We start from the raw sequence: 26,596 nt of genomic DNA on the forward strand, positions 1-26,596 counted from the left end.
AGAAGTTGTCATTACTTAACCAGCAATCTGGGAACCCATCGCCAAATAAAAAAGGAAAAACAGCGCCCTCTGCTGTTTTTTACAATTTTACTTAGCTCTGGGAGGAAGTCGACGTAGCACACGTGCGCAAGGAAACCGGGGTTTTGGTCTGCCTTCAGCCTTTCACTTCCGGTGGTGCGACTATGTTTTCATTCCCACTAACAATATTTCTCCACGGAACACTAACACCAATTCTCCCAGAGAACATTTTGGTTATAAGCCCACTTGTTTCTATGATGAAAGAGCAAGTTAAAATGTGAATATCTTTCCGTGGTTTTGTCTGCTCCGCGGACGCTATTGTTAAATTAATTTCGGTTTGTTTCGAGTGGGGAAGGATCGACGGACACGTAAATCCCACCCACTACATTTGATTGGGTAAAGCGCGGCCTGCTTCCTGATCTGAAGCCACGCCCACTTGTAGGCCAGTGCGTACGCGATATGACGAACCCCCCCGACAGATTCAAACGCAGAGCAGAATCTGTTCTTGAGATATTACTTAACCAGTAATTTGGCTCAAACCAGTCAAATGTGACTCAGTTGGCCACCGTTACATATTCCCTGCTCATTTTGCTAGGGTTGGATGGCTCAGGGTTGAGGACAGAGTACTGCAACATGCATTGGGCCTGGTCTTCAAGATACGACACAACATTGGGATACCCCTGTACCTGTCAAAATACTTAAAGTCCACAATCACAACACCAGAGGCAGCTCCAAGGATCATGTTCAACCCAGATTTGTCTCAACAAATGGAATGAACTCGTTCTCATGCTATACAACAAGTAAAGGAGTAAAGGAGTGTAAACCCCTACTCACTTTCAAAACTGCCCTAAAGAAGCACCTTCAGGAGGCTGCAATTCCAAACCGGCCCCTGTCAAAGTCTTAACCTAAGCCCCCCCTGCGTGGGCACTCATTTTAAACAAGCTTAGTGCTTTTATGAGTTATCCAGTTTAGTAGACCTTGTATTGTGAATTGTACTTCCATGTACTGTTTCTCATGTCTTATTAAATAAAGTACATCAATCAATCAATCAATCAATCAATCAAACTCATCGGTTTCTGAGGCTTCCAGTTCTGAGGCTTCCATTTCATCCCTTTGTTTTTCCAAAAAGGGAGAGTACATTTAGTTCCCTCCAGTTTGTTTGTGAATAGTTGATGTGATTTCTTTGGGCAGGTGGTAGCACTTCAACATTATGAAATCAAGTATTTTGTGTTTTGTTGGCACTGCTTACTGCATGTAATATCTGAGTGAAAAGATCTGATTAGTAGTTGGAAGTCTATGAATGTGACCCTAGCAAATGGGACAACCTGCAGGCCAGTCCAACATTGAGAGTCACTGCTCAAGAGCACAGCGAGGACACCGGCCAGCTGCCAGGCACACACACCTACACACAGCACACCTGACAAACCAGCCAGTTTGCCTAAATGGCACAATAACCCATAAGCTTTCCACATAATGTATATAAAGCATACAGACACACACAGACAGGGCAAGTGGGTTATTGAACATATCACAGAGATGGTGAAGAGCCCAGATGGGCTGGAAATAATGCGGATGGAAACTCAGCGGCAGACAACCCTGTTCAGGAGCCACAATCACCGCTACATATCAAACAGCTGGCAGCCCATCTCCTACTTTCAATAGAGTGGGAAAATTAACAGTCAGCCAATTTTGTGAGCATATTTAGATTTGGGCCATATCTATTCCACAGAAACAAATGTACATAGACTACTATTGACATGAATATGATAGTGGTGGGAATCTTTGAACTGCTTTAGGGCAGCTCAGAAAAAAAGAAGGCCTCATCCCTATGCAATGCGTCATCCCGTACCCAATCACAATGTTATTAACAAACCTGTTAATAATATTACAATCTATGTAAAGGAAGTATTCCCACATCCACTTCATTCGGATGCAGGTGCGTTGGACAATGAAAACTGAAGTAAACATGAAAAGAATATTTTCATGAACCAAAAAATCCCGCACACTGCTCTTGCTCAGCAGACTCTGTTTAAATTGACAGACGTTTCGGTCCCACTGGACCTTCATTATGAAGGTCCAGTGGGACATTCATGAAAATATTCTTTTCATATTTGCTTCAATAATATTACAATGAAAAAGGATTCCAGTGTATGACAGACTTTCAGTCCTGCTGTGAAGACTTTATCTAAAGTGCAGAAGAAAGCCCTAACAGAAGAGAAACAAATATTACAGTCCATCTCCTTTTGGTTTTGGCTCAGCAGCATTCAGCCACGGTTCCCTCGCCGTGGTCATGAAAAATCAATGCTCCATTGACAAAATCAATAAGCACTCTCCTCCATGGAAAAACAGAGAGTGATGCTCTAAAATAACTTTAGGATCTACTGCTTCGGCCTTTGCTTGGAGTGTTGTTGTGATGCAATAGGCACCTTGCAGAAGATGCTATCCCAAACCACTGGTCTCCTCCATTTACAAACTTAAAACTATGTAGTGGACTTTATTTTTTACTATCCCCCAGGCTGAAAAAAACAAGTAGGCCAGTGCCCTTCGGGATTTCTGTATCTGTCAGTCTTCCCCTTTTCTACCCATGGAGTTCTGTGTGAGGCATGCTCAAATATCCAGGTCAGTCTATGACGTGGGGTTGTGTGAGGTTAAAGGTTAAAACAACTTTTGCTGATGTTCAGAGTTACAGATACATCCACTGAGTTTCCATCCCTAAACCGCTAATCTATTTACAAATGGGTGCTGACAGATGAATGTGAGCTTTAAAGCCATAGGTGGGGTTGGCGGAAGGGCCTTTCTGTATGGAGGTTGCATGTTCCCCCCATGTCGCTTAGGGTAGGTACCCTCATGCAGTAATCCTGGTCTCTATTCTGCCTCCCCCTGGTCAGCCGGGGCTCCTGATAACATGTTCCTTCCACGTGCTACGTCCTACCGGGGAGACTCCCCCCTGTCAGGTGATAAGAAGTGGCCTGCTCACTCCTCATGCATTGAAGGAAGCATGAGCTCAGTTCGGGGCTCTCCCCAGGCTGGCAGAGGGAGAGTAGTGCCCAGCATTACAGCTTAGGCAATTGGCACTGGGGGAAAAAATGGGTTACAAAAATCGTGAGATAAAAAAATAAATAAAAACTTTTAACCTTGGCCAAAGCTGGAGCACTGGCTCCACAATTGCAGCATTCGGGGATAATGTAACATGTGACTGGACATGTTTACCACACACACACACACACACACACACACACACACACACACACACACACACACACACACACACACACAACTTAAGGAGCCTATCTTTTAATGGAAGTGTCGCAGATGTGGCAGGTTCATGTTTCTAGCCTGAAAGCAGTAGGGATAAGCAGCCTCCCCACTGAGGGACCTGCAGAGCAGTGACATGTTTTCAAATAAAAGCTTTGATACACAAATTACACATTGAATGGATTAATATACTGTAGCATGCCTCGAAATAAACAGGCCTATCAAACAGTGGCGTTTTGACGTTTTCACAACGCACAACACATTGTACTTGTTAGATCTAGCTTTTTTTTAATCATTTATCATTTAACCGTTTAATTACAGTCTGATAAAAAGGCTTCAGTCAACTGCTGTAGAAATTAATGTATTTAACTGGTACTCTTATCTTATTCAGCACGTGCCTTTCAATGAAAGACACTTTTGTGTTCCTTAATTAAGGGAACCTGAGTCCCAGAAAGCAATGAAAGCAAATACATTGTCCCTTGAGAGAGAGAAAAAGAGAAAGAGACAAAGAGAGAGAGAGAGAGAGAGAGAGAGAGAGAGAGAGAGAGAGAGAGAGAGAGAGAGAGAGAGAATAACGTCAGCATGTGCGCTAGTAGCTGAAGGTATTTGTGAATGCTCTAGTCATATTTCTGCTACCGACGTCATCATTATCACAAAACCATCATGGCACAGCATCAGCCAAAGTACCGGGTCTTCTTTATCAGCCAATAAGACACCTTCTTTGCTTCAGTGGCTGTGAATAGCAACGAGTGGCAGATAAACACTGGATCTTTCTACCAGCGTCTTCAAGCACACAGCAGGGGCCTTTGGCTCAGGCTTAAGTACCATACACTCCCCCTGAGAAACAGCCTCCTGATGAATTCGCTTGAAGCTCTGTCTGAACTCTGCACACTCTTTATCCAAACTCTGACTAAATGTATCTGCTGAAAGACTGGAATAGGGTGTATTGCAATTTTACATTTTTATGTTGTATCAGTCAAGATCTCTTATGAAAACCTCAGCACGGAGAATTGACCATTGATACTGTCGTTGTGACCCACACACGTGATCTTAGATGTTACATTTGAGCTGGACAAAATGTCAAATGGTAGCATTCTTGGCACAAAGCAACATTGAAACAAAGCCTTTGATTTTGTCACATTAGTGGTTAATTAACAGTGAAAGAAATTCTCCATTCAGAGATTTTACAGCATTGTGCTAATACAGAAATAAGCATCCATACATGAAAACGCAAGACTGTAAGATATGATTTATGCCAAAATATAGGACTTTCAGCGGTGTTAACAAAAACAAGCTGCTGATCTAGAGATACTATGAGTATCTAATCAGTCCAGTTAAATGACATCTGAAGATATAGCAGATTGTTGGTACATTTTTAGCATATTCCATGCAGCTGCTCATCTGCTAATAGATAAAGTCCATCTGGACAGGAAGCTACAGTACTAATATGTCACCAGGACACTGCAAATAATCTTTGTACGTTTAACTGGGATATTTGGTTACTGGCTACTATTGTTGGGGCACTATACTATAGCGCTCTCTCTCTCTTGCGCTTATCAAGACTACTTTATATTTCATCACCCAAACCAAGTGTCGCTTGACACGTAGGGGACTTGGTGCTGTTGTATTCTAGTATTTTTAACTAGAAAAAAAATGTGTTGCTTCACAAAAGCACAGTTATGATACACTTGTCAAAAGGGTCGTCCAAGTATAGATTAGCTGTTACTGTTACTCCTGATTTGTAATTAAGTTTTTCTACTTTTGCACTCATTTTAAGTATGCCTGAATATGAATGTTGTCAACGTATGTCAAATTGAATGAAAAATGTACGTCACTATATCCAAAGCTTTTGATCATTTGGACAGAATGCCACCAGTCCAGACTCCAGACATATAGCAGGCTAGTTTGTGTGTTTAATGTTGTATCTGGGTAATATACAGCCTCTGCAGCCCACGCTAATCCAATGTGACAGAACCCGGATGGTCAATTAACCTTGACATTACATCTTGTTATGCCAATGAGAGCAACACCCAGTCCATGCCCTTTTCCCACTGTGGGGAGTCTAAGCCAGTGGCTTCCCATACTGGTGTGCTGTGAGACAAGCCCAGGTGTGCCTTCAGATTTTATGACAACAACACATCATTAATGCTATATAATGTAAATGTCATTACAGTATTACAGTATTTTTATGTCAACTTGTGTCAGATATGGGGGCCGCTGACATTTACATTCCCGCCCTGATTTGTGTTCCCAGTCTGGCCCTGTACAAACACAATTCACTCAAGGCATTAATGATTAGCATGCTTTATCATGGCCTTTTCCCCACATTCATGCGGTTCAATTTAGGAGTTGAGGTGCTACGCTTTTGAAATCTGGAAAACAACCCTCCCAGTTTGAACTACACGAGCTGGATGTATAATAATAAATAGGCAGTCGTGACAGAAGACAGGAGACCACTGAGACCAATCATTTTCATTTCCAGTGGTGGAAGAAGTACTCACATTTTTAACTTAAAGTAAAACGTAAAAGTACCAATACCACAATATAGAAATACTCTGTTGCGTAAAAGTTCTGTATTCACATTTTACGTATAAAAGTACTCATTATGCAGAAAGTCCCATTTCAGGTTTGTATAAAAATCTTTTGAAAATAGCTGATCTACAAGCTCACAACGTGTTGCAGAGCGCCACATTGTGAGCTTGTAGATCGGCTATTTTCAAATAGCTGAAGTACAAAATAGGTCTTAGTTGGTTAATGTATGTTTTGTCTTAATAATCCAAATCTGCAAAGTAACTAGTAACTAAAGTTATAAAATAATTGTAGTGGATGAAAAGTACAATATTTACCTCTATAATGTAGTGGAGTACAGTAGAAGTATAAAGTTTATACTTCTATAAAGTATAACAAAATGGAAATACTCAAGTAAAGTAAAACTACCTCAAAATTGTACTTAAGTACAGTACTTGAGTAAATGTACTTTGCTACTTTGCACCTCTGTTCATTTCAAAGCATAGCATATGGATAGTGCCCATAATTTACATCAGGCATCTGATACAGCGAGCAACACAGTCATATAACCAGTGGTGGAAAGTAACTAAGAACATGTACTCAAGTACTGTACTTTTACTTTACTGGAGTATTTCCAATTTTAAATACTTTTACTTCAACTCCACTACATCTCAAAGGCAAATATTGTTCTTTTTACTCAAGCGAAAACGTTTGGGAACCCCTGCTCTAAGCATTCTTTCCTTCACAGATGTCAGCTGCTGGCTCAGAGAGGCAGGCTGCAGACTGCAGCCCCTGCTGGTGGTGCATGCCCGGCCCACTCTTCCAGTACAAAGGGCAGCGGGCTGGACAAGCGGGCTTACAGCCAGGACAGCAGGCAGGCAGAGCAGAGTGGCTACACTGCAAAATCCTGAGTGTTCTTTTAACTCTGAGAGCGTCAAAACAGACCCAAAGTCAAGGGTTTCGTAGTGCATGGTGGCCGTCTCACACTGAGACAAGTTTGCACAATAACAACTCTGATGTTTTTTTTTTATACTTTTAGTCACAGCTTCACAGAACCAGAACACGATAGAAATGGCTCCAGGGTCGAATTAACATAACGTTCGGGGAATGGTTTGGCTGCTTCAAATGGCATACATTTTTATTTATACATATCTTCATCGCGCGTGCGTGCGTGCGTGCTTGCGTGGAAATGAATCACTCTTTTCAGAATATTTTTTTCTTTGTCAGAATGAACCTTTTCTGTAAAAATGTACTGTACAACCATATTAGCTTTGATTTCTATTTTTGTTTTAGGTGTGCATGAAAGGATATATCTAACTTATTGTAAAAAGGTTTCAAATGTACTTTGTTTTATATACTGTACATTAAATGCCACATTGTAGGAAGGAATTCAAACAAGGAACACATTTCTACTGAAAAACAATATAAAGAGTCTGATTAGATCTGAGTCAAATGCAGATAGATTTCTAGTTTCTCATTTCCATAATTTCCTGCTCATTGTTACTTCTATTGAAATCTGTAACCTGCTCAGTCCTCCTCACAGAGCTATGGACAAAGCTCATGAGAGCTAGCCACAAACTGAATATTAGAAACTCACTTTACATGGTAAACATGCTGCTTGACAGCACTATAAATCTCTGCTAGGGTATGACGCTTGTGTTGTCATTTGCATTGCTGCTAAAGCAATAGCCCTCTTCCATGGGTGCGAGATGTGGGATGTGATGTCAGAGTTACTTCAACAACAACCTGTCACTGTATCTATATTTAGGAGTGTAGATGAACACAAGTCCCCTGAATATGCTGTCGGTGCTTTATTGAAATTAATGTTTTCGTAGTTATTCTGTGACATGTGCAGCACACCGCTGCTGAGACAGTGCTGGTTGGCACAGGTGAAAAAGCCCAAACATATCTATAAAATGCTATTCATATTATTCCTGTAAAGATGTAGCTTGTAAAGATGTATCGACAGTTCATATATTGGCGTAAGTTAATGGACAATATATTTTTTATTTGGTACAAATCTACAAAAAGCATCTACGCAGAACCAGTGGATGAGTCATCATTGCTCGTGTGTGGCAGGAGAAAGTAGAACATTACTCACATGGGATTTTGTTGAGCTCATTCATGAACTTGTCCTTGAGTTTGGAGAAGGCCTCGTCCTTCTCCCCAGTTCCCGGGCCAGCCAGCTCCGTGGTGTTGGCTCCGGCCACGGAGGTGGCGGTGGGCGCCGGGGCCGCTGCCAGAGCTTCCCTTCGACTCTCAGTCATGGCGGTGGTGGTGCTGGGCAGCCAGGCAGATGCTGGGGGAGGAGGGAAAGAGAAAGAGAGGGAGAGAGAGAGAGAGAGAGAGAGAGAGAGGAAAAAAGAAAGACAAAATGCATGTGAGATTTGCACTGCTGTGACAGATGTGCGTCAGAGACTCTGCTTCTGTACTTGTCTGACGAGTGAGTTGAGGCAGTTCGTGTGAGCAGCTGCCGGCTCAGCCTGAGTAAACATCACCTGGAGTCCAGGTTGAACCGGCAGGTCCCAGCCAGCCAGAGGAGGGAGATGGGACTGGCGGCCACTCAGAATCCTCCCTCACCCTTATTCAAACTCCACATTTAGAGGGCCGTGATTAAGCCCTTGGCCAATTTTGCAGTTTGTTTTCTGGTACAGGTTAAAAACTACAGATGGGTAAAAACACGGCAGGCTCACCTACACTGTGACATACGCAAAACCCAGTAGCAGCTAATAGGGTGTGTTAGATTTACATGTACTGTAGGTGTGCCAAAGTGTAAACATTGACAGTAGTCAATACTTACACACTGGCATACCAAAATCTAACACACCCATCATAGATTATATTAGCAGCATCTGCGTTGCTTACGTCACATTGTACTATAAGGTAGCCTATGCAGACTGCCATGTTTTTACCCTTCTGTAGTTTGTAACCTGTACAGGACACAAACTACTAAATTGGTTTATGCCCATTTAGGCAGATATGTATCCATTACTGCCATACATACACCGTACAATCCTCAGTGGTAATTTAACTCTTTGACTGTACAAATGTAACCAAATGGAGCCGTAAGGGTTCACGTGGATACATGTGTACACTCTCAACAGTTGCAAATGAATAAATGAACACTGAGGAGTTAACTGTGTAGAGTAGAGTTCACTTGGCACAGTTGGTTCTGTGGAAATTCAGGGCTCTTTTTGCAGTGGGATTGACACCAAAAAAGATACTGTAGCTGTATAACAAACAGGGATTACCATTCTGCTACCCCTGTCACACCATGTTCTATAGCTTCAAGCTGGCTGCCAGGTGTATTTACATTCATGTATTAGTGAGATGGATGGAGGGAGAGACACCGTTTCATTTATGATAAACAAGGCTGTTTGTGTGTACACTCTGTAATGTATATCACATAAGAACACTGTGGGCTTGTTACTCATCACTACACAGTGTGGGAGGTTGTTTATAAGCTAGGGTTACACAATACTTGAACACACTACTGATAATAGCAAGTATTACAATATGATGTCATACCCATACTGTACCAAGGGCTCTGACATATTGTTTGATAGTATTGTACATTTTTATAATGCTATAAGTGATACATATTTTTGGTTAAAAACACAACAGTTGTTGTGAAATGAAAGCTCTATACTCTGATGATAATTATTAATATAGAGTGTTTGTTTCTAACAGTGGTCTCCTCATCTCTAATGCTCTTTAGTAAACATAAAATACATTTTCAGATGGGACACCAATTTTATCACCAATCAGGAGAGAGAACCCATTTATCAGCTTAAATGTTATAGTGTTCCAGTTCAAATTGTCTGCTCATTTTGTTTTGGTTAATCACTTCCAATTCCACTATGTATCCTATATTATGTATGAGTTCTCTCTACTGACTGGATGAAATTGGCCTCTTGACCTGAAAAGTTATTTTAAGAGCGACAGGGAGACCCCTGTTACTGATCAAAAACTCTACAGCAATGATTACAATTGAGATACATACAGTAGCTATATAACACTGATTTCAACCAAAAATATTTTAACCAATAATATCGCTTACAGTATCACTTACACCTTTAATATTATTATTCATGGTCCAAACAAGAAAGAGTCGGTAGTATTAAAAATGGGTTAATGCAAATATCTTTCAAGATTATTGTCAAGACAAACATGTTAAAGAGTTCATTTGTTGATCAATATGTCATTTCCAGTATGGTGTTGTTTGCTAGCATGCTATAATACTAAGTAGTGACACTTGGTCTGGTATAACATTGAAACAACCCTACTGCAGACTATTTACTGTCCACTGTTTTACTGTAGGTAGCAATTTGTGTCTGTTACCATGGCAATTTCAAAGGTTAATGGCATACTAGTGTTGCAGAGGTTTCTCTCTTGTTCCCATTGAAAGTTTATTGCACAGTGCTTCCCTTTTGTCATTGTATACAATCTTGTTTAGGGTTTTATATTTACCCATATGTTAAGTGCATTTACAAGAATCATTACATAAGGCAGCATTACAGAAGGCAGCTGTCTTGTACAACCTACTGGATATCGAAGGAAAAATTATTCATGACAAAACTGAAGTAGCAAACAGTTTAAATCTTTTTTTCACAAACATAGCCGACAATCTGGTCAAAAAGTAAGAAGTTACCAAGTCACTCAGGATGTTATGGTGAAAGTCATGTTACTTCATACTATCAAATAAAAGGCGTTCAGGAAGATGCCTTTTCTTTGAAAGAGGTAACAAATGAAGATGTTCTGCAAAAACTCAAAGCCCTAAATCCATCCAAAGCTACTGGCCATGACAACATCCCTTCCAGATTTCTAAGAGATTCAGCTGAAGTCATCTCTCCCTCAATAACCCATATAATAAACCTATCCATAAAGCAAGGTAAAGTTCCTCAGGTTTTTAAAGTAGCTAGAGTAACCCCTCTCTACAAAAAGGGAAGCAAGCTAGATCCTAGCAATTATCGCCCTGTTTCCATACTCTGTTCAATATCTATGATAATGGAAAGGGTTATACACAAACAAATAGAGAATTACTTATCATCCCAAAATCTACTGTTCCAATTGCAATCAGGTTTTAGAAAATCACATTCAACAGACACATGTCTGCGCTATCTGACCGTTTTTTTTGGAAATATTGACCGCAATGGAAACAAGCCTCTGGGCTTTCTTGTGCCATCCTTTTGACTAAAATGTGCATGTTTTTGTTTGTACATATGCTTGTTGTCAAAAAACTTTAGTGAGAATGACCTTCAATTATTTAATCATAAACAGTGACAAACCTTCTCAGTACAGCCTAATAAAAAAGAAATATATCAAGGAGTTCTGCTCCATACATTTGTCAATTTGAAATTTGTACTGTTGAAGGTAGTGTAAACAATATGTGACATAGTGTACAAATATTAATTTCAAGGTTATCCAAATTTGTCATATTTTTCAACTACTCTGTTTCTCTCACTCTAGTTCTTCACATTTGTATTAGCCCTCCTTAAGGACAGAAAGAATATGACTATAGATACTGGTCAACTAATTGACTTCTGAAATGACAGTCAGTGGATGCAGTGAGGACAGACCAGAGATTTATTTTGGCATATTAGTAGGTCCTGAAAATGTATTCACCGTTACATTTATCTCTGGCCTTTAACAGGAATGTGACTAGCATGAGGTGGCATTCACAAACACTTACAGTAGCAGTAGCTGTGAAAGCATGATACTGTAGCGTTGCTTTGCTCTAGCTGTGATTTTAACACTTCTTCCCTTCTTTGTCTCTCGTGAACAGATATTTCAAGACATGCTATGAAGCCGTCTGACACACAAAATGCCAATTAAAACAATTGCGTCAAAAAGAATATTTAACAAAAACAAAAAAAAAACACTGAAAAAAGTAAAATGAAAACAGTAAGAAATCCAATCAAATCAAAACAAAGCTTCTTAGATGAGAATCGCAATGGATTTTTGTGCTGAACAAAACAACCATTGGTTTTCTAAGCCCTCTCAACCTCCCCTTTGGCTCCATGTCTGCCTACGCATGTCCATATTCCTGCAGCCTCCACTTGGCCTCCCATTGAAATGTAGCAAGAGTATAGTGCATGGAGACCGAGCCATTGAGTGGCACACTGGGTAGCAACAGAGATTGGGAAACACATTTCAACTATGAATAGATGAGGCAGTATGGCGTAATACATTACTCAATGAAGGATCAATATATACAACCTGCTCAACAAGTTTTATGAAACTGAATATAAAATGATACACAAACTACATGTCTCTCCAGCAATGAGGAGCAAATATGACCCTTTATGCTCTCCCCTATGTCCTACTGTACAGTAGGTGTAAAAGTGGACAAGGTACCCATAGTCATCTGTTCTGGACCTGCCCACAAATTAGACCCTTCTGGGTATCCATCCAAGGTGAAATCCTTAAACTGATTGGAAAAAAAAATACCCTTAGATGCAACTTCACTACTGTATGTCCTAGGGGCAGACATTCCTCAAAGTATTACCTTATGGTTTGAAAAAGTTTCACGTTTAATGCCCTTGGAGAGCCTCTCACATGTTTTACGGGGTACCTTGGCCAAATTCGTAGAAGCATGGCTGCACTGCGCCATATATAGGGGATGAGTGGTCAAATGTTTTGTGTGTTGGAGTGACTGAGGATGTCATTCAGGTATTGTATGAATTGGGAGGGAGGTGATGGATACTATGGCTGAGCTGTATATGGGGGAGATGTTGGCAACTATATTGTGATTGTTGTCTCCGCCAGGCCGAAAGGCATGGCGAGAGAGTATGTTTTCCACCCCGTCCGTCCGTCCGTGTGTCCGTCCGTGTGTCCGTGTGTCCGTCCGTCTGTGACCAGCTAATCTCCGGCACCGTTGTCTTGATCTCAGTGAAACTGTGCACACACACTCCCTGGATGCCAATTCAGAACCTTTGCCCCAAATTCTTCTCATGGGCCTTTTATAGCGCCACCAGGAGGCCGATTTGTGCAAAACATATTTTTTGACAGTACTCCTACAGATTTTGTCCAAAAATCACGCAAATCGGTACACAGTATCTCTATAGTCACTAAACGAAACGGGTCTTTCAGATTTCTCATATTCCATCCTGATTGGCTAAAAATGTCTTCCAAAGTTTGCAGGAGTGCTCCGTTTTGAACAAAATGCCTCAAATCATGAACACAGCATGCAATTTTCGTGACATTTTGCACGCTCATTCCCATTAGGCCGAGGAAGAACTACCATTTGAAAATTTTGAAATCAGCCTCATGGTGGCGCTATAACAGGCCGATTCGTGTTTTTACCTATAATTCCACCGATCTGTGTAAAACTTTGTATGCACACTCCCTAGAGGTTAAGGAAAAACCTTTGCCCTGCATTTTTCACATCTGCCTTATAGCGCCACCAGGAGGCCGACTTATGTAAAACACATTATTTTATACTACTCCTTCCAATTTTATCCAACTTTCACGCAAATCGGTACACATGATCTCTATAGTCATGTGATCACGACGGATGTGTTTGATTTTTCATATTCCATACTGATTGGCTAAGATTGACATCTAAAGTTTGCATTATTGCCTTGTTTTGAACAAAATTCCGCAAATCATGAACGCACCGTCCAATTGCGCTCAAACTTTGCACGCACATTCACACTATGTTGAGGAACAAATGACACCCTTTTAACATTGGCCTGTTATAGCGCCACCAGCAGGTCTAATTTAGCAAAACCAATGTTTTTAACAAAATGCCTCAAATCATGAATGCAGTCAGGGTCCAATTGTCGTGCAAGGCCTAAGAACAAATGGCACCCTTTTCACATTGGCCTATTATAGCGCCACAATAGCTTACCTGACCTGGCGGAGACCTGTGCTCCGAGGAGCACTTTTTCTAGTTATATATGTATCTTGTGTTATATACTGTCTCTCTTTTTGTTTTATTTATTGTATTGTCATTATGTGATGTCATGTTGTGTCTTATGTGATGTCATGGTGGTGGTGTGTGTTTCCTTTTTGTTTAATAAAAATATTGAAACAGCAACAGAGATACTTCAACACCGGCGAGGACTTTTAGGGAGCACAATGATGCTCTGCAGAGGAGAGCATGTGGGCGAGAGAATGTATTACATTCTGTGGGGGAAGAACCGTACGCAGGGAAAAGAAAAGAAAAAAAAATCGATCTACAAGCTCACAACACGTCGCATCACAAATTTGCCCCAAATAGGCATACCAGTGCTAATGTGATTAACATACACTTTAAATGATTTTTTAAAATTGTGATATTGCCAAACAAAAATATCAGACAGTCACAGTCTATGGTCTCCCTTTTCCAAAAGGAAATGCATATAAATTCTGTTTGGCCAGAAGCAGGGGTAAAACATATCCCCACCGGCCATAAAAATGAATGACCAGAGGGGGATATCAAAAGCAGAGGCATGGACCACCACCACCCCCCCAGCAAATAGAACCCTGTACCTACTTTTAGGCCATCACCTTTCTATGAGTCAATGTCTCGTGTGCAGGCAACAACAAATGTCACAAACACCTGCGATGTTTCACAGCGCTCCAACAGGCATGAATCACATATAATTGCGCTGCATTTTGAAATAAAAACCAAAACCAAAAACCATTATCATCAAGAATCCTGTCCATGACAAGCAGGTTCGCGTTGAGACAAAAACACACATCAGTTATTCAGAGCAAAATTTGTCTGTCAAATGGCTAGTGGATGAGCTGTAGTTTAGTTCCGGGTGGGGGGACAGGGTCGAGTGGCAAAAGATGAGAGAGGCGTGCAGCCGGGATAACGAGGTTCACCAGCTGCTAATTGTGAAAGTGGTTAATTGTATTTACTGTATCTGTGTTTGGCGCTCTCTTGCCAGTAGCAGGTAGCTCATGGACTGACTGACTGAAAGAGCTCAGCTAGCACCAGGCGACAGGCGAAATGCAATAGAAAGACACACAAACCACACAGCAAAATCCTGAATGTTAATTTAACTTTGAGAGTGTAAGAAATGGACTCTTAGGGGTGCATGTTAGTACATCTCTCTGGGGTAACGAGTTAAATTTCCATATTATTTAGATTTGGGGTTTACACAGTAAACTATAAATGGCATGCTTTGCATACCCAGTTTCTCTTTGCAATTGCATATCTCAACATATCTCAATCTTTTTCACAGAAGACACAATTATCAGATACATAGGACCACCCATGGTGTCTGTTATGACGCACATATGAAGATTCATATCCTTCATGTCTACAAAACATTACATTAGCATATATTTGCACCTTAATGACCACCTGTTCATTCAAGCTTCAAATGACAACTCTCACATTATCTTAAGCATCTGTGATGCCTCACAGTGGGCAGTCCACTGCCTTAGGGACGATCGTTTGGAGTTGCCTTTGCCTTCAGAAAACTTGAAAGTAGCATTGATCTTTTAGGCCTGGCATCATGTTAACCTTTTATATCCAAATGATCTCTCTGAATTGTGAAGTATTTGAATTCTGTCGTGTCTGTAAAGCACTTTGAACTGCAACCCTGTATGAAAGGTGCTATGCAAATAAAGTATGCAACTTAAAGCCAAAATGTGCTCTTTTGCTATTACTGTATGGTCCACTTTCAAGCTATCTGTAAATAATATATCACACAGCCTCTGTTTACCAATTCAAGCAGTAAGATGTAGAAATGTGTTCACTCAAAATGGCTTCTTTGCTGCTCAAAAACACTGCTTCCTCCTGTGTTCCACAGTGCCGCCCATCTTTCTACTTGAGTGATACAGGTGACGTGACAAATGTACCCAGCTTGTAAACCGTGCACGATACAAGCTAGAATGTCAAGAGCATATGTGATATGTGTGATATATATGGAGAATTTAAAACCAAAATATCAGATGCCGGGTTGAAACTGATTCAAGCAAACATGTCCTCACACTAACCACAACCATCTCTCCTGAGGAGTGCCTCACAGGTGTAAACCCCAACCCAATTACAGGCCTGCCAGATGGCCCAGCAGGTCCCAACACACACTGGCGGTGGCCATGCCGTCTCTTCCATAGCAATGCTCCACCTCCCCCCTCTGTCCCTCTCCAACCCCTACTCTCTCTCTCTTTTTAACTGGGTCACCTCCCTTACTCTCCCTTATCCCCTCCTTGGTTCCCTGGTACCCTGGTAGTTTATCTGATGTCACGCCGATAGGCTGATTATGAAATTCAAAAGAACAGACAGGAAACAAATAGATGGAGGGCTAATGCACTGAAAGGATAGAAATATGTGTTGTACCACCACTGAATTTGTGTTTGGACAGCATGTTGGTACCATGTGCACTTTTCTGCTCCTGCTGGGTAAAATTTTGGCCCACTCTCTCTCAGCATGCCGGGTGCAGGAGCCCATGTTGTTTGAGGAAATGACACGGCTGCCAAGTTCTGCCCAACCCATAGGGTGATGCCAGACTGAGAATGACGGCAGGGACCACTGTCCATTCCTCATCATCACAAACAGAAACGGAATGCAGTGGACTGCATGGCTAGATAGACATTTAGCCTCTCGTCTTTCCTCTGGTCGTGTTGTGATCTGTGAGTTAACCAGCCAGTAAATCGCCCATTACGCTCATTTTAACAAAGATGGTCTGTTAATTATCGAAACCGATTCAGCAGTTGCTATGTGTCAGCCTAATTCAAAGCAGATAAATGTCTGTCTGGACCGACATCACAGCACAAGGCAGAGAGTCAATAACAGCAGACACATTGACATACTTATCATGGTTGTGGAGAAGGTGCAGGCAGTACACATGACAGATGTAACTTGCCTTAATGGAATGTGTAAGTACACAAAGTCACTGACAAAACCTCTAAATCCATTTACTTGCTGTGAACACATGTTTACACCCTTTTCCATATAAAAAAAACTGGTGCTTAACACTGAATGAACACACCCATAAACAAGAAAAATATGTAACCACCTACAGTAATAACAGACGAAAAATATTATCTGAAACGTCAGGGTTAAACTACTCTGAAGTTATTTTAACAGTAATCTCAGTATTCCCAAAACAGAGGATGAACTCAAGAAGATGAAAAAGTTTCCTATATTAAAATTGGCTAATGGGAGGGCCGTACGGTGGACCACACCATCACGCACGCTCATGTCACTACGACTCAGCCATAACCATATAAGGAGTTCCCAATGCAGTTACGCACATGGCTCCGTCTGTACTTGGTCTTCTCTTTTCCCTTTCTACACCAATTTCTTCACTGAAAATAGAAGATCTATATGTTCACAATGCGTTGTGAGCTTGTAGATCTGCCATTTTCTGCAAATGTCCCCCCCAGAATAGGGATGCTATGTTTAGGTGGTTAAGTGCATGTATTACTATCTTAACATTGACCAGAATATAAACATCAAAGCAGAAGCTGTATTAAAAATAATTTATTTTATTATATACTGTAAAACAAAGCACCATGTTTTAACAGACAATACAGAGAGTTAGAGAGAGAGAGAGAGAGAGAGAGGTATTTTTAATCAATAGCGCACCGCGCTATTGATTATAGAAGTCAAACACATTTCAATTCATTTCATGTGACTGGTTTTGTTGTTTATAGCATTGAGATGTTAATGAATTCATATCATCTGCACTCTTGATAATTTAGCTGTTTAACAGGTGTTCAGTGGTTTCAAACTAATCCTCTTGATTACAGTTGAAAGCTTGGAAAATCCTTCCACTTTTCCAATTACTTCACGGATAAACTAATAATCATAGCAAAGACACTTGTTTTGATCCAAAGAGAACTCTAACAGTGTAATTGCAGTAATTGACAATGGATTATTTTCTTCTTTTTCCCCCTTCTTTTTAGCAAATTAAAGCTTGTGCATGCATAATAGACCAAACACACTGAATCAAACAATTAGTAACACTACTGCATATTTAGGTGGGAGAAACAGTATCTGGCAAATAGTAATCTTTTTTTAAATTTATAATTCCACACTTCATAGACAATTTAATTATTACTAATAGATCAATATGCACTGTTATGCACTGCTGCACAAAGAAATGAATGGCTAATTTACACAATTTGAGTTGTTGAGGACTCCTAGACAATTCATATACTTCCATTTCCTGTCAATCTTTGCTAATGCTACAACTTGATCTTCTTATTCAACCAGCTAAAGAGACCTTTTCTGTTGAAGGTCCTAAGTCTTCATCAAGCAGACAAGCACTGTGCATGTCTAAATCACTGTCAGCCATCTAAATGTGGTTGTGGGAGAAGTAACCTGAACTGCTAGGTCCACTGCTACCAAAGCATTCATTATTGACAGGAGGGGTGAAAAGGCTGTCAGTCAAGCTGCTCCATTATTTGTTTGGAGTCTACTTTATGGGAGGCTAGTGGTACATGACCTCTTGCTGACACGAGGAATACACACACACACACACACACACACACACACACACACACACACACACACACACACACACACACACACACACACACACACACACACACACACACACACACACACACACACACACACACACACACACACACACACACACACACACACACACAAATTCACTCATAAGGAACAGTTTCTTTATGTGTATACTAAGGTGTGCAAATTATTGTCAGCTGAGTTGTACAGAGTGAGGGGAGATAAGAGAAGCTGGGAAGGCCCTGAGCCTGATTCCCCCTGTCCAGTGCAGCCTCTTTACTCACCTGAAGCCAATCTCAAGGGGTAATGGAACTGGAAAAAGTTATTAACCCCGCTTTGCACCAAGGGCAGGACAGCTCTATTAAGCCAGCGCACAAAGAGTCCCCCATTTTCAATTATTGCTTCCGAGACGCAGAGGAAAGTTAGAGAAAGCAGCCCCGTCGGCTGCCAGACAGAGGGACTTACTGGCCTCAAACCCCAGCCTCTCTTATCATCCACTCTTGTTCCTTATACTGTAGGTCCAACAAGTCCCCCCAAGCCGCCAGCAGTCTTGCTCAGTCTATTCATCTAACTAATATTGCACTAGTGGCAGCCCACCCCCTGAACATGGGCGTGGCCCCAATGGCGTGTCAGCCATTGGGGTTGAAGGACAATGGCTGCAAAGTTAAGAGCAGGATAACATCTATCTTCTATCTATAAATTCCATGAATCCACAAATGCCTGACAGATAGATAGATATAATACTTAATTAATCCAGAAGGAAATTTGTTCTGTTCAACAGCTCCAGTTCGTCAGAAAAAGAAGCATGATCAATACATAAAATACATTATATCAGTAGAAATAGAATGCAGTGAAAATATATAAGTTATAAGAAGTTAAAAATCCTAAGTAAAAAAACAACATAGTTAAAAAAGAACACAACTACTGTATAACTACAATATAAATTAGCTGGACAACCCCCTCCCACCTCCTCTTTCCCCCAGTCCTTCATTGTACAGTCTAATGGCCCTTGGAATTAAGGACTTCTTAAATTTGTCTGTGCTGCATTTCTTTGATAGAAATATCACTGACTGTGCTCTTCTGTGAGTAAAGTGCTGTGTGCAGTGGGTGGCTGGCATCATCCAGTATGGATACTGTCTTAGCCAAAGTCCTCTTCTCTGCCATTGCCACCGCAGAGTCGAGCTCAGTCCCTATCGCCTTGCCAGCCCGCCTATCAATCTGTCCAGTCTGAGTGTGTCCTTCTGTCTAGCATTGCCTCCCCAGCCCACCACAGCATGGAAAAGGACGCTGGAAACCACTCATAGATTGTCATCCAAGTACTCTGATAACGGGAACCACGTTGCGTACTCTACAATGAGTAGTGCACTAATCAAGTACTCTGAAAATGGGTACTGCACTAGGTACTCTGACAACAGGTACTGCACTAACTCTGACAGTGCACTAGTCGAATAAAGACACTGGTGTAAAATTGCACTGTATATCCATTTTAGGCAAGGTGTGGAGTTTGGAATCAATTGTAACTGCTGACGTGGATGCGATTTTTAGAAAACCTTTAGATTAGTCATTCTCCATTGTTCATTGCTAAACAAAAGTTGTAAATCTCACATGGAAATTTCACTTATGCCTTTGCTTCAGCCAGAAAATAACCATGAAACAATAACATAAAAAAAGAAAACAAAAAATGCAGTACCATCATATTTGGTCATTAAGGCCCATTTATCACACAGTGACAGTGTTTGAAAAATTAGAGGAAAAGATAAAAAAGATATGCACATCCCATTGTAAAGTACAATGGGTGCAGGGTAAAAACAAAATACTGTACCATCTAGATTATGTGACACAAAATGTCACTACATAAAACAAAATCATCTTAATGAGAGCTACTTTATTTGGTGATATGGTATGCAGAGCTTTCTGCTTGAATCTACATGAAAAATGAGCCCATGGTTTTGCTGGTGGTTTTCTGAGAGATAGAGAGATCAAAGAATATACTGTAGTTGGTCTGGCTGACTTACTCTGTTTTCTATCAGGTTTGACACATACAATTATAGAAGGGAGAGTGGTTTGGAAATCCACAACCCACATTTACAGACTCTTAGGCCTGGTTGCATGCCCCGTGATTATGAGCCTGGGGGAGGGTTCTCTGGGCACCAGGTAGGTGACTCATGCTATGAAACAGGGGCTATTTGCTCAACCCACTGCTTGACATCGGGAACGACCCGTCCCATAGGGAGATCTGCCCAGCAACGTTCGATGGCATGACAGGCTGGGGAGAGGTGGAGGGTGAATGACAGATTATTAATGTTCACAGACCATGGGGCACAACCCTCCAGGACACTGGAGACTGTGGTCTCGAGAGTAAGCCAGTTGATGGACTTCCAAGAGGTCACAGACTGTCCAGCATTCACTCTGTCAAACAGACCCTGAAATCCCAAATTGTAATGAGAATGTTTAAAAAAAAAAAATAGAAACGTGTGTGTGTGTGTGTGTGTGTGTGTGTGTGTGTGTGTGTGTGTGTGTGTGTGTGTGTGTGTGTGTCTTATGTTTCCACTTAATCACAGTTTCACACTTTAAACTTCTTAAAGTGTTAAACACTACTTTTAACTTGAAGTTTAATTAACACTGCCTTGACACTGGTGGTGGTGGTGGGAGGCTGAACTACAAATCAATGAATGTTAGCAAATGCTAGAATGACAGCGACACAGAGATCAAGCAGGGGCAAGTACTTCACCACTTGAACCGAGTAAACATTCGACAAAGACAGCAGATCCACAAGCTCACAACGTGTCACAACAAGAGTTTTGGTGTAGGGGTTAAAAAGGACCGGACCAAGTACAGAGCCCTCGGGGACCCCAAGTCTTTCCATTGTAGTTTCAGGAAATTCAAAACAATTCAAAACAATAGAAAACGTTGACTTTTATCTTCCTCCCTCACTTCTTTTTCGGCAAGATCCCAAAAGCCGCAGGGCTCAGACAGAAATATAAAAAGTGTCATGGGTTATCAAGGCAACACATCCGGAGGTGTACAGTATCATTACATCTCACTGGAGCTTTACAAAACACAACAACTAGGTTAGAAGAAACTAAAGTGAAAGTGACACATCCATTCACACATACCAGCTTTCTCTGTTTTTGTTCTTTATTCTACCTTGCGTTTGGGGCACTCGTACTGTAGGTCTTACACATAAACATCGACAAGATTTCAAAGTGTTTTTTTTGTCCTGTAAACAACAGTGTGCCTGTGTTGTATCAGAAAACACACACACACACACACACACACACACACACACACACACACACACACACACACACACACACACACACACACACACACACACACACACACACACACACACACACACACACACACACACACACACAGTAGTCTACACTTAGCAGAATACCACTTAAACACTGTATTCTTTACTTTGTCGTACAACAAATAGTTACAATCTACAATCTCACAATGCAGTGCGATGTGACACGTTGTGAGCTTTTAGCCATTTTCACTATTTTTCAAAATGTTCCTATAATGATGTGCCCAAAATAGTGAGGCCAAGTTGAAAGCGGTTAATCTGGAAGAGGTCACATCCTCCTTGTTGTTTGTTTCTTTGGTTATGCATTAGGCACCAGATGGAATAGCTCCATTTCATTACATGTTGATGACTTTTGTTTTGTTTTTGTGGTGCCAGTGTCAAAAAGATGTCCCTGGAGCTGTTAATGTTGGTCCCAAAACAGACGCACCTCCAAGCTCTCTACTCAGACACCTGGCAGGGTGACCTTTTGTTTCTGCCTGGTGTGTGTGTGTGTGTGTGTGTGTGTGTGTGTGTGTGTGTGTGTGTGTGTGTGTGTGTGTGTGTGTGTGTGTGTGTGACCACATGACCACAACATTTGCCATATGACAATGACTGAATTTAAACGTTAAAGTAGAAGTGCTTCAAATTATGAGGTCACATCGATACGATGCGATGCAAGAGTGCGCTCTAGCCAAAACCAACTCGGGACTCCTGAATCACTGGCTTCCACACTCTCCTATCTAGCATCAGGGCCTTGAGCTCTACAATGTTGTTAGCTAAGCTGTAATCTCTCAAGAACAGATTCAGAGCTACGCTACTGAATCTGTCGAGAGCCCTGTTCAGAACGTTAGCTTACAAGTGGGCGTGCCTTCAGATCAGGAAGCAGGCCGCGCTTTACCCAATCAAATGTAGTCTGTGCGCTCCCTTCCCACTGAAAACAAACCGAAACTCATTTAACAATAGCGTCCTTGGAGCAGACAAAATGATTCATGTTCTCTGGGAGAAGTGGTGTTAGTGTTCCGTGTAGAAATATTGTTAGTGGGAATGAAAACATAAGCGCACCACCGGAAGTGGAGCGCTGAGGGCAGACCAAAACCCTGGTTTCCTTGCGCACGGGTGCTCCATTCAGCTCGTCCCAGAGCCAAGTGAAAGAGTAAAAAACAGCAGAGGGCGCTGTTTTTCCTTTTTATTTGGCGATGGGTTCCCAGATTGACTAAGCTGTTGCACCGCAGTGCATCTACGTAGGTGGTGCATTTCTTGCCTTTCCTGGCTTTGCCCTGGGTTGGCTCCCATAGAATCAGTTTGCTTGCCACTAGTTCCGGCTGCCTGAAGCAGTGCCCTGCCAGCCTCATCCTTCTCTCTCTGACTTTGTCTGTGACTCGTGGTAGGTCCCCGTAGAGGACCACATTTCTGATGTGGTCCATCCATTTGACAACTAGTGCCATTCGTAGGATTCTTGTGTAGACTCCATCCAGGGTCCTTTCCTGTTGTGCTGTGAGGGTCCATGTCTCAGCCCCATACAGCAGTACTGACTCCACTGTAGCTGCGAACAGCCGCCTCTTGAGGTCTTCTCCCATGTCTGATTTCCACACTCTCCTCATTTAAGTGCCCTCCGGACCTTCAACCTATGAGGTTACATCAAGGGGCTTTATGACACAATATTCAGTGTGCAAAACCCACCAACACCAACTGACCAGCAGGGCTCAATAATAATATCAAGCTCAGCAGACAACCAATGGTGAATATACGCAGTCTTATCTGATATGCCACTGTTCAAGCATGGGTATTTCAGATTAAGAGTGAGTTTACACCAAGGGATGTGTGTGTGCATGCGTGTTGAATGAATTGAGGCAAATACAGCTACTGAACATACTGTAGGCTTTCTGATTCTGATTCTTTCAGCATTCATACACACTGTAAAATCCTCCGGTTTAGTTTACATCAGAGTGTAAAAGACTTCCAATGCATGCACGCATGCAGGCACGCACGCACACACCTACACTATGACGGTCCTCGTCCCACCCAGTGAACTGTGGGGTTCCCCAAGGAAGCATACTAGGGCCGTTACTGTTCCTTATACATTAACGACATGAAAGCAGCCTGTAACTGCAATTTGTTGTTGTTCGCTGACGACTCAGCACTCCTGGTCTCGGGCGAGGACAAAAGGCAAGTGGAGGAAACCCTCAGTTCTGAACTCAGCAAAATCCGAACTTGGCTTTCCGATAACAAACTATCAATACACCTTGGTAAAACAGAATCCATTCTTTTTGGGTCCAAACATTCCCTATAATGTAAATGCAAAGCATTTCAGAGTTGACGATATAGTTGAAGCAAAGAAGAAGTTACATATTTGGGCTGCATTCTTGACAACAAACTGACAGGAGAAAAATGGCACCAACAGTGATCAAGAAAGTCAATCAAAGAACAAGAGTTTTGGGCAGAATTTCATCAAAAGTGCTCTGGAGCCCTCATTCAATGCCATTTTGACTATGCTTGCACGTCTTGGTTCTCCAACATCTCAATGTCACTAAAAACTAAGCTTCAGACCTCCCAAAACAAACAGATTTGACTACTTCTCGGCCTAAAGCCCATGACCCACCTAATTCCAACACACTCTGCTAGTCTGGGATGGCTCAGGGTAGAAGACAGGGTTAAGCAAAGAAAAAAATGGGATTGGTATTTAAAGGGATAGTTCACCCCCAAAATTACTTTCCTTCCTATCGATTAGTCACCCCATGGAGACTTGAATTCATGGATATTTATTTGTTTGTTTCATTCCTCATTCCTAAGGTAATCATTTGATGACCGGCAGCGGTTCCGGTAGTCTCGGACACAAAGAGTCTCCTTTGTGTCTCCTACCAGAATTGCTGTCTACCGGTCTGCTGGTCATTAAATTATTGGCTTAGGAATGCAACAAAAACTAAAAAATATCCATGAACTCAAGTGTCCATTGGATGACTCATCGATAGAAAAAAGTATTTCTTTGGGTGAACTATCCCTTTAAGATAGTCAAAGTGGCAGTGCCCTCAATACCCTCATACCTACCTAACTACTTCTCCAAAGTGAGTGACACCCATTCCTAGAGGGAATGACGATCTGGTACTACTACCCAAATATAGAACAAACCCTTACACCATCCCTTACAAACATTTAATCACTGGTTTATTTCAAAACTGGCTGCCGTTTGCCCTTTTTCTCCTTGGTACATAATAGTGTTTTGTATTTGTTGATGACATGTATTATTGTGTTATTAGCGGCGCTAGCCGCTCTATACCTTTAGGTATAGAGCGGATATTAGCCCTCTATACCTGGCTTTTGCGTCAACGTTCTGATTGGTCAGGCTCGCCAACGTTCTGATTGGTCAGGCTCGCCAACGTTCTGATTGGTCAGGTCCGTCAACGTTCTGATTGGTCAGGCTCGCCAACGTTCTGATTGGTCAGGTCCGTCAACGTTCTGATTGGTCAGGCTCGCCAACGTTCTGATTGGTCAGGTCCGTCAACGTTCTGATTAGTCAGGCTCGCCAACGTTCTGATTGGTCAGGTCCGTCAACGTTCTGATTGGTCAGGCTCGCCAACGTTCTGATTGGTCAGGTCCGTCAACGTTCTGATTGGTCAGGCCCGTCAAGGTTCTGATTTGTCAGGCAAGGGGACTATTCATGACATCACTATGATGTCAAGGTTTATTTTTTATTTCCTCATGTTTTTTTTGTATATATTTTCATTTTCTCATGCTTTTCCCCCTTCTTTTTTTGTATGTATTTTTAACGGCGATGGTCCTGCTCTATACCTGGCTTTTCCGTCAACGTTCTGATTGGTCAGGCCCGTCAAGGTTCTGATTGGTCAGGCCCGTCAAGGTTCTGATTGGTCAGGCCCGTCAAGGTTCTGATTGGTCAGGCCTGTCAAGGTTCTGATTTGTCAGGCAAGGGGACTATTCATGACATCACTATGATGTCAAGGTTTATTTTTTATTTCCTCATGTTTTTTTTTGTATATATTTTCATTTTCTCATGCTTTTCCCCCTTCTTTTTTTGTATGTATTTTTAACGCCGATGGTCCTGCTCTATACCTGGCTTTTCCGTCAACGTTCTGATTGGTCAGGCCCGTTAACGTTCTGATTGGTCAGGCAAGGGAACTATTCATGACATCAATATTATATCATGAATACAAAATTAGATGGTTTATATAAACTGTAAAAGTCTGGAACATAAACACTCTGGGTACAGCTTATAAATTGTATAGATTATTTCATAACACATACATATCTTTCTGGTACCACATTTATACACACGCACACACAAAGTTTATTTTTTAGGTACCCACTCTATCAGCTATGACAGATCAGTTTTTGCCACTTACCTTGGAATGCATTTGGTGATTCGCTTCCAATGGCACTATTTAGTGCCACTGGAAGCCTTGAAATAAATTTACAGAGATTTAATATTGTTTCTCTAGTAGAAACACATATCTATGACAAAATATATCAAAGGCGCCGCTACCTTCACACAGGTGTGATTTTTTTATGCTATGTTGATGAATTGAATACATAGGACCACAATGGAAACAAGTCCCCAGGACTTTTTTATGTTATCCTTTTAGTCTTAATATCAGACCCTGTGCTGTTTACATTTTTGACTAATAAAGTATTCAATCAATCAATCAATCAATGACACCTAAGTTCCTCTACAGATGCTGTGCAACACTGATGGCTGCAGTGCTCATGCACACTGTCTACAGGTTGCTCATCCGACAAAGGTGTTAGCCATGAGAGAGGGTGATTATACAGTGACAAATAATTCAACCTAAGAAATAGCAGCCAAGACATCTGATCTGGCAGATGTGACTATGAATCATGATATAATTAATGGTAGGAGGTGCTGTTGGTTGGGGATTTGGAATTATGATGCCTTTTGGCATGTTTAGCTTATTCTTCAGCTTCTCTGTTTTTCTAAGTAGGACTGAGTGAATTAGAACATATAATCCAAAGTATTGCCTTTAACAGAGTGGCTCCTTTATCACTTGGATTTTCTTGTTTACCCCAGGCTTGCTCGTTCTCCCATTCCTCCTGCTGAAAGCCTCTATCTGTCCTTTCATACACCC

At 41.5% G+C, this 26,596-nt stretch overlaps 1 protein-coding gene across 3 annotated transcripts in view; it reads right to left on the reverse strand.

The window, feature by feature from the left end:
- Positions 1-26,596, reverse strand: part of syt1a (synaptotagmin Ia) — a 104,573-nt gene that overhangs the window by 43,407 nt on the left and 34,570 nt on the right. For all 3 annotated transcript variants that reach the window (XM_084050039.1, XM_084050038.1, XM_084050040.1), the window contains exon 2: positions 7,883-8,080. In XM_084050039.1, coding sequence (XP_083906165.1) covers positions 7,883-8,048 — 166 coding nt within the window. In that variant the 5' untranslated portion in view covers positions 8,049-8,080. The remainder of the gene's footprint in view (positions 1-7,882; positions 8,081-26,596) is intronic.

The sequence above is a fragment of the Gymnoscopelus microlampas genome, assembly GCF_963454915.1.
Source record: "Gymnoscopelus microlampas genome assembly, chromosome: 23".
In the NCBI taxonomy this organism is placed as follows: domain Eukaryota; kingdom Metazoa; phylum Chordata; class Actinopteri; order Myctophiformes; family Myctophidae; genus Gymnoscopelus; species Gymnoscopelus microlampas.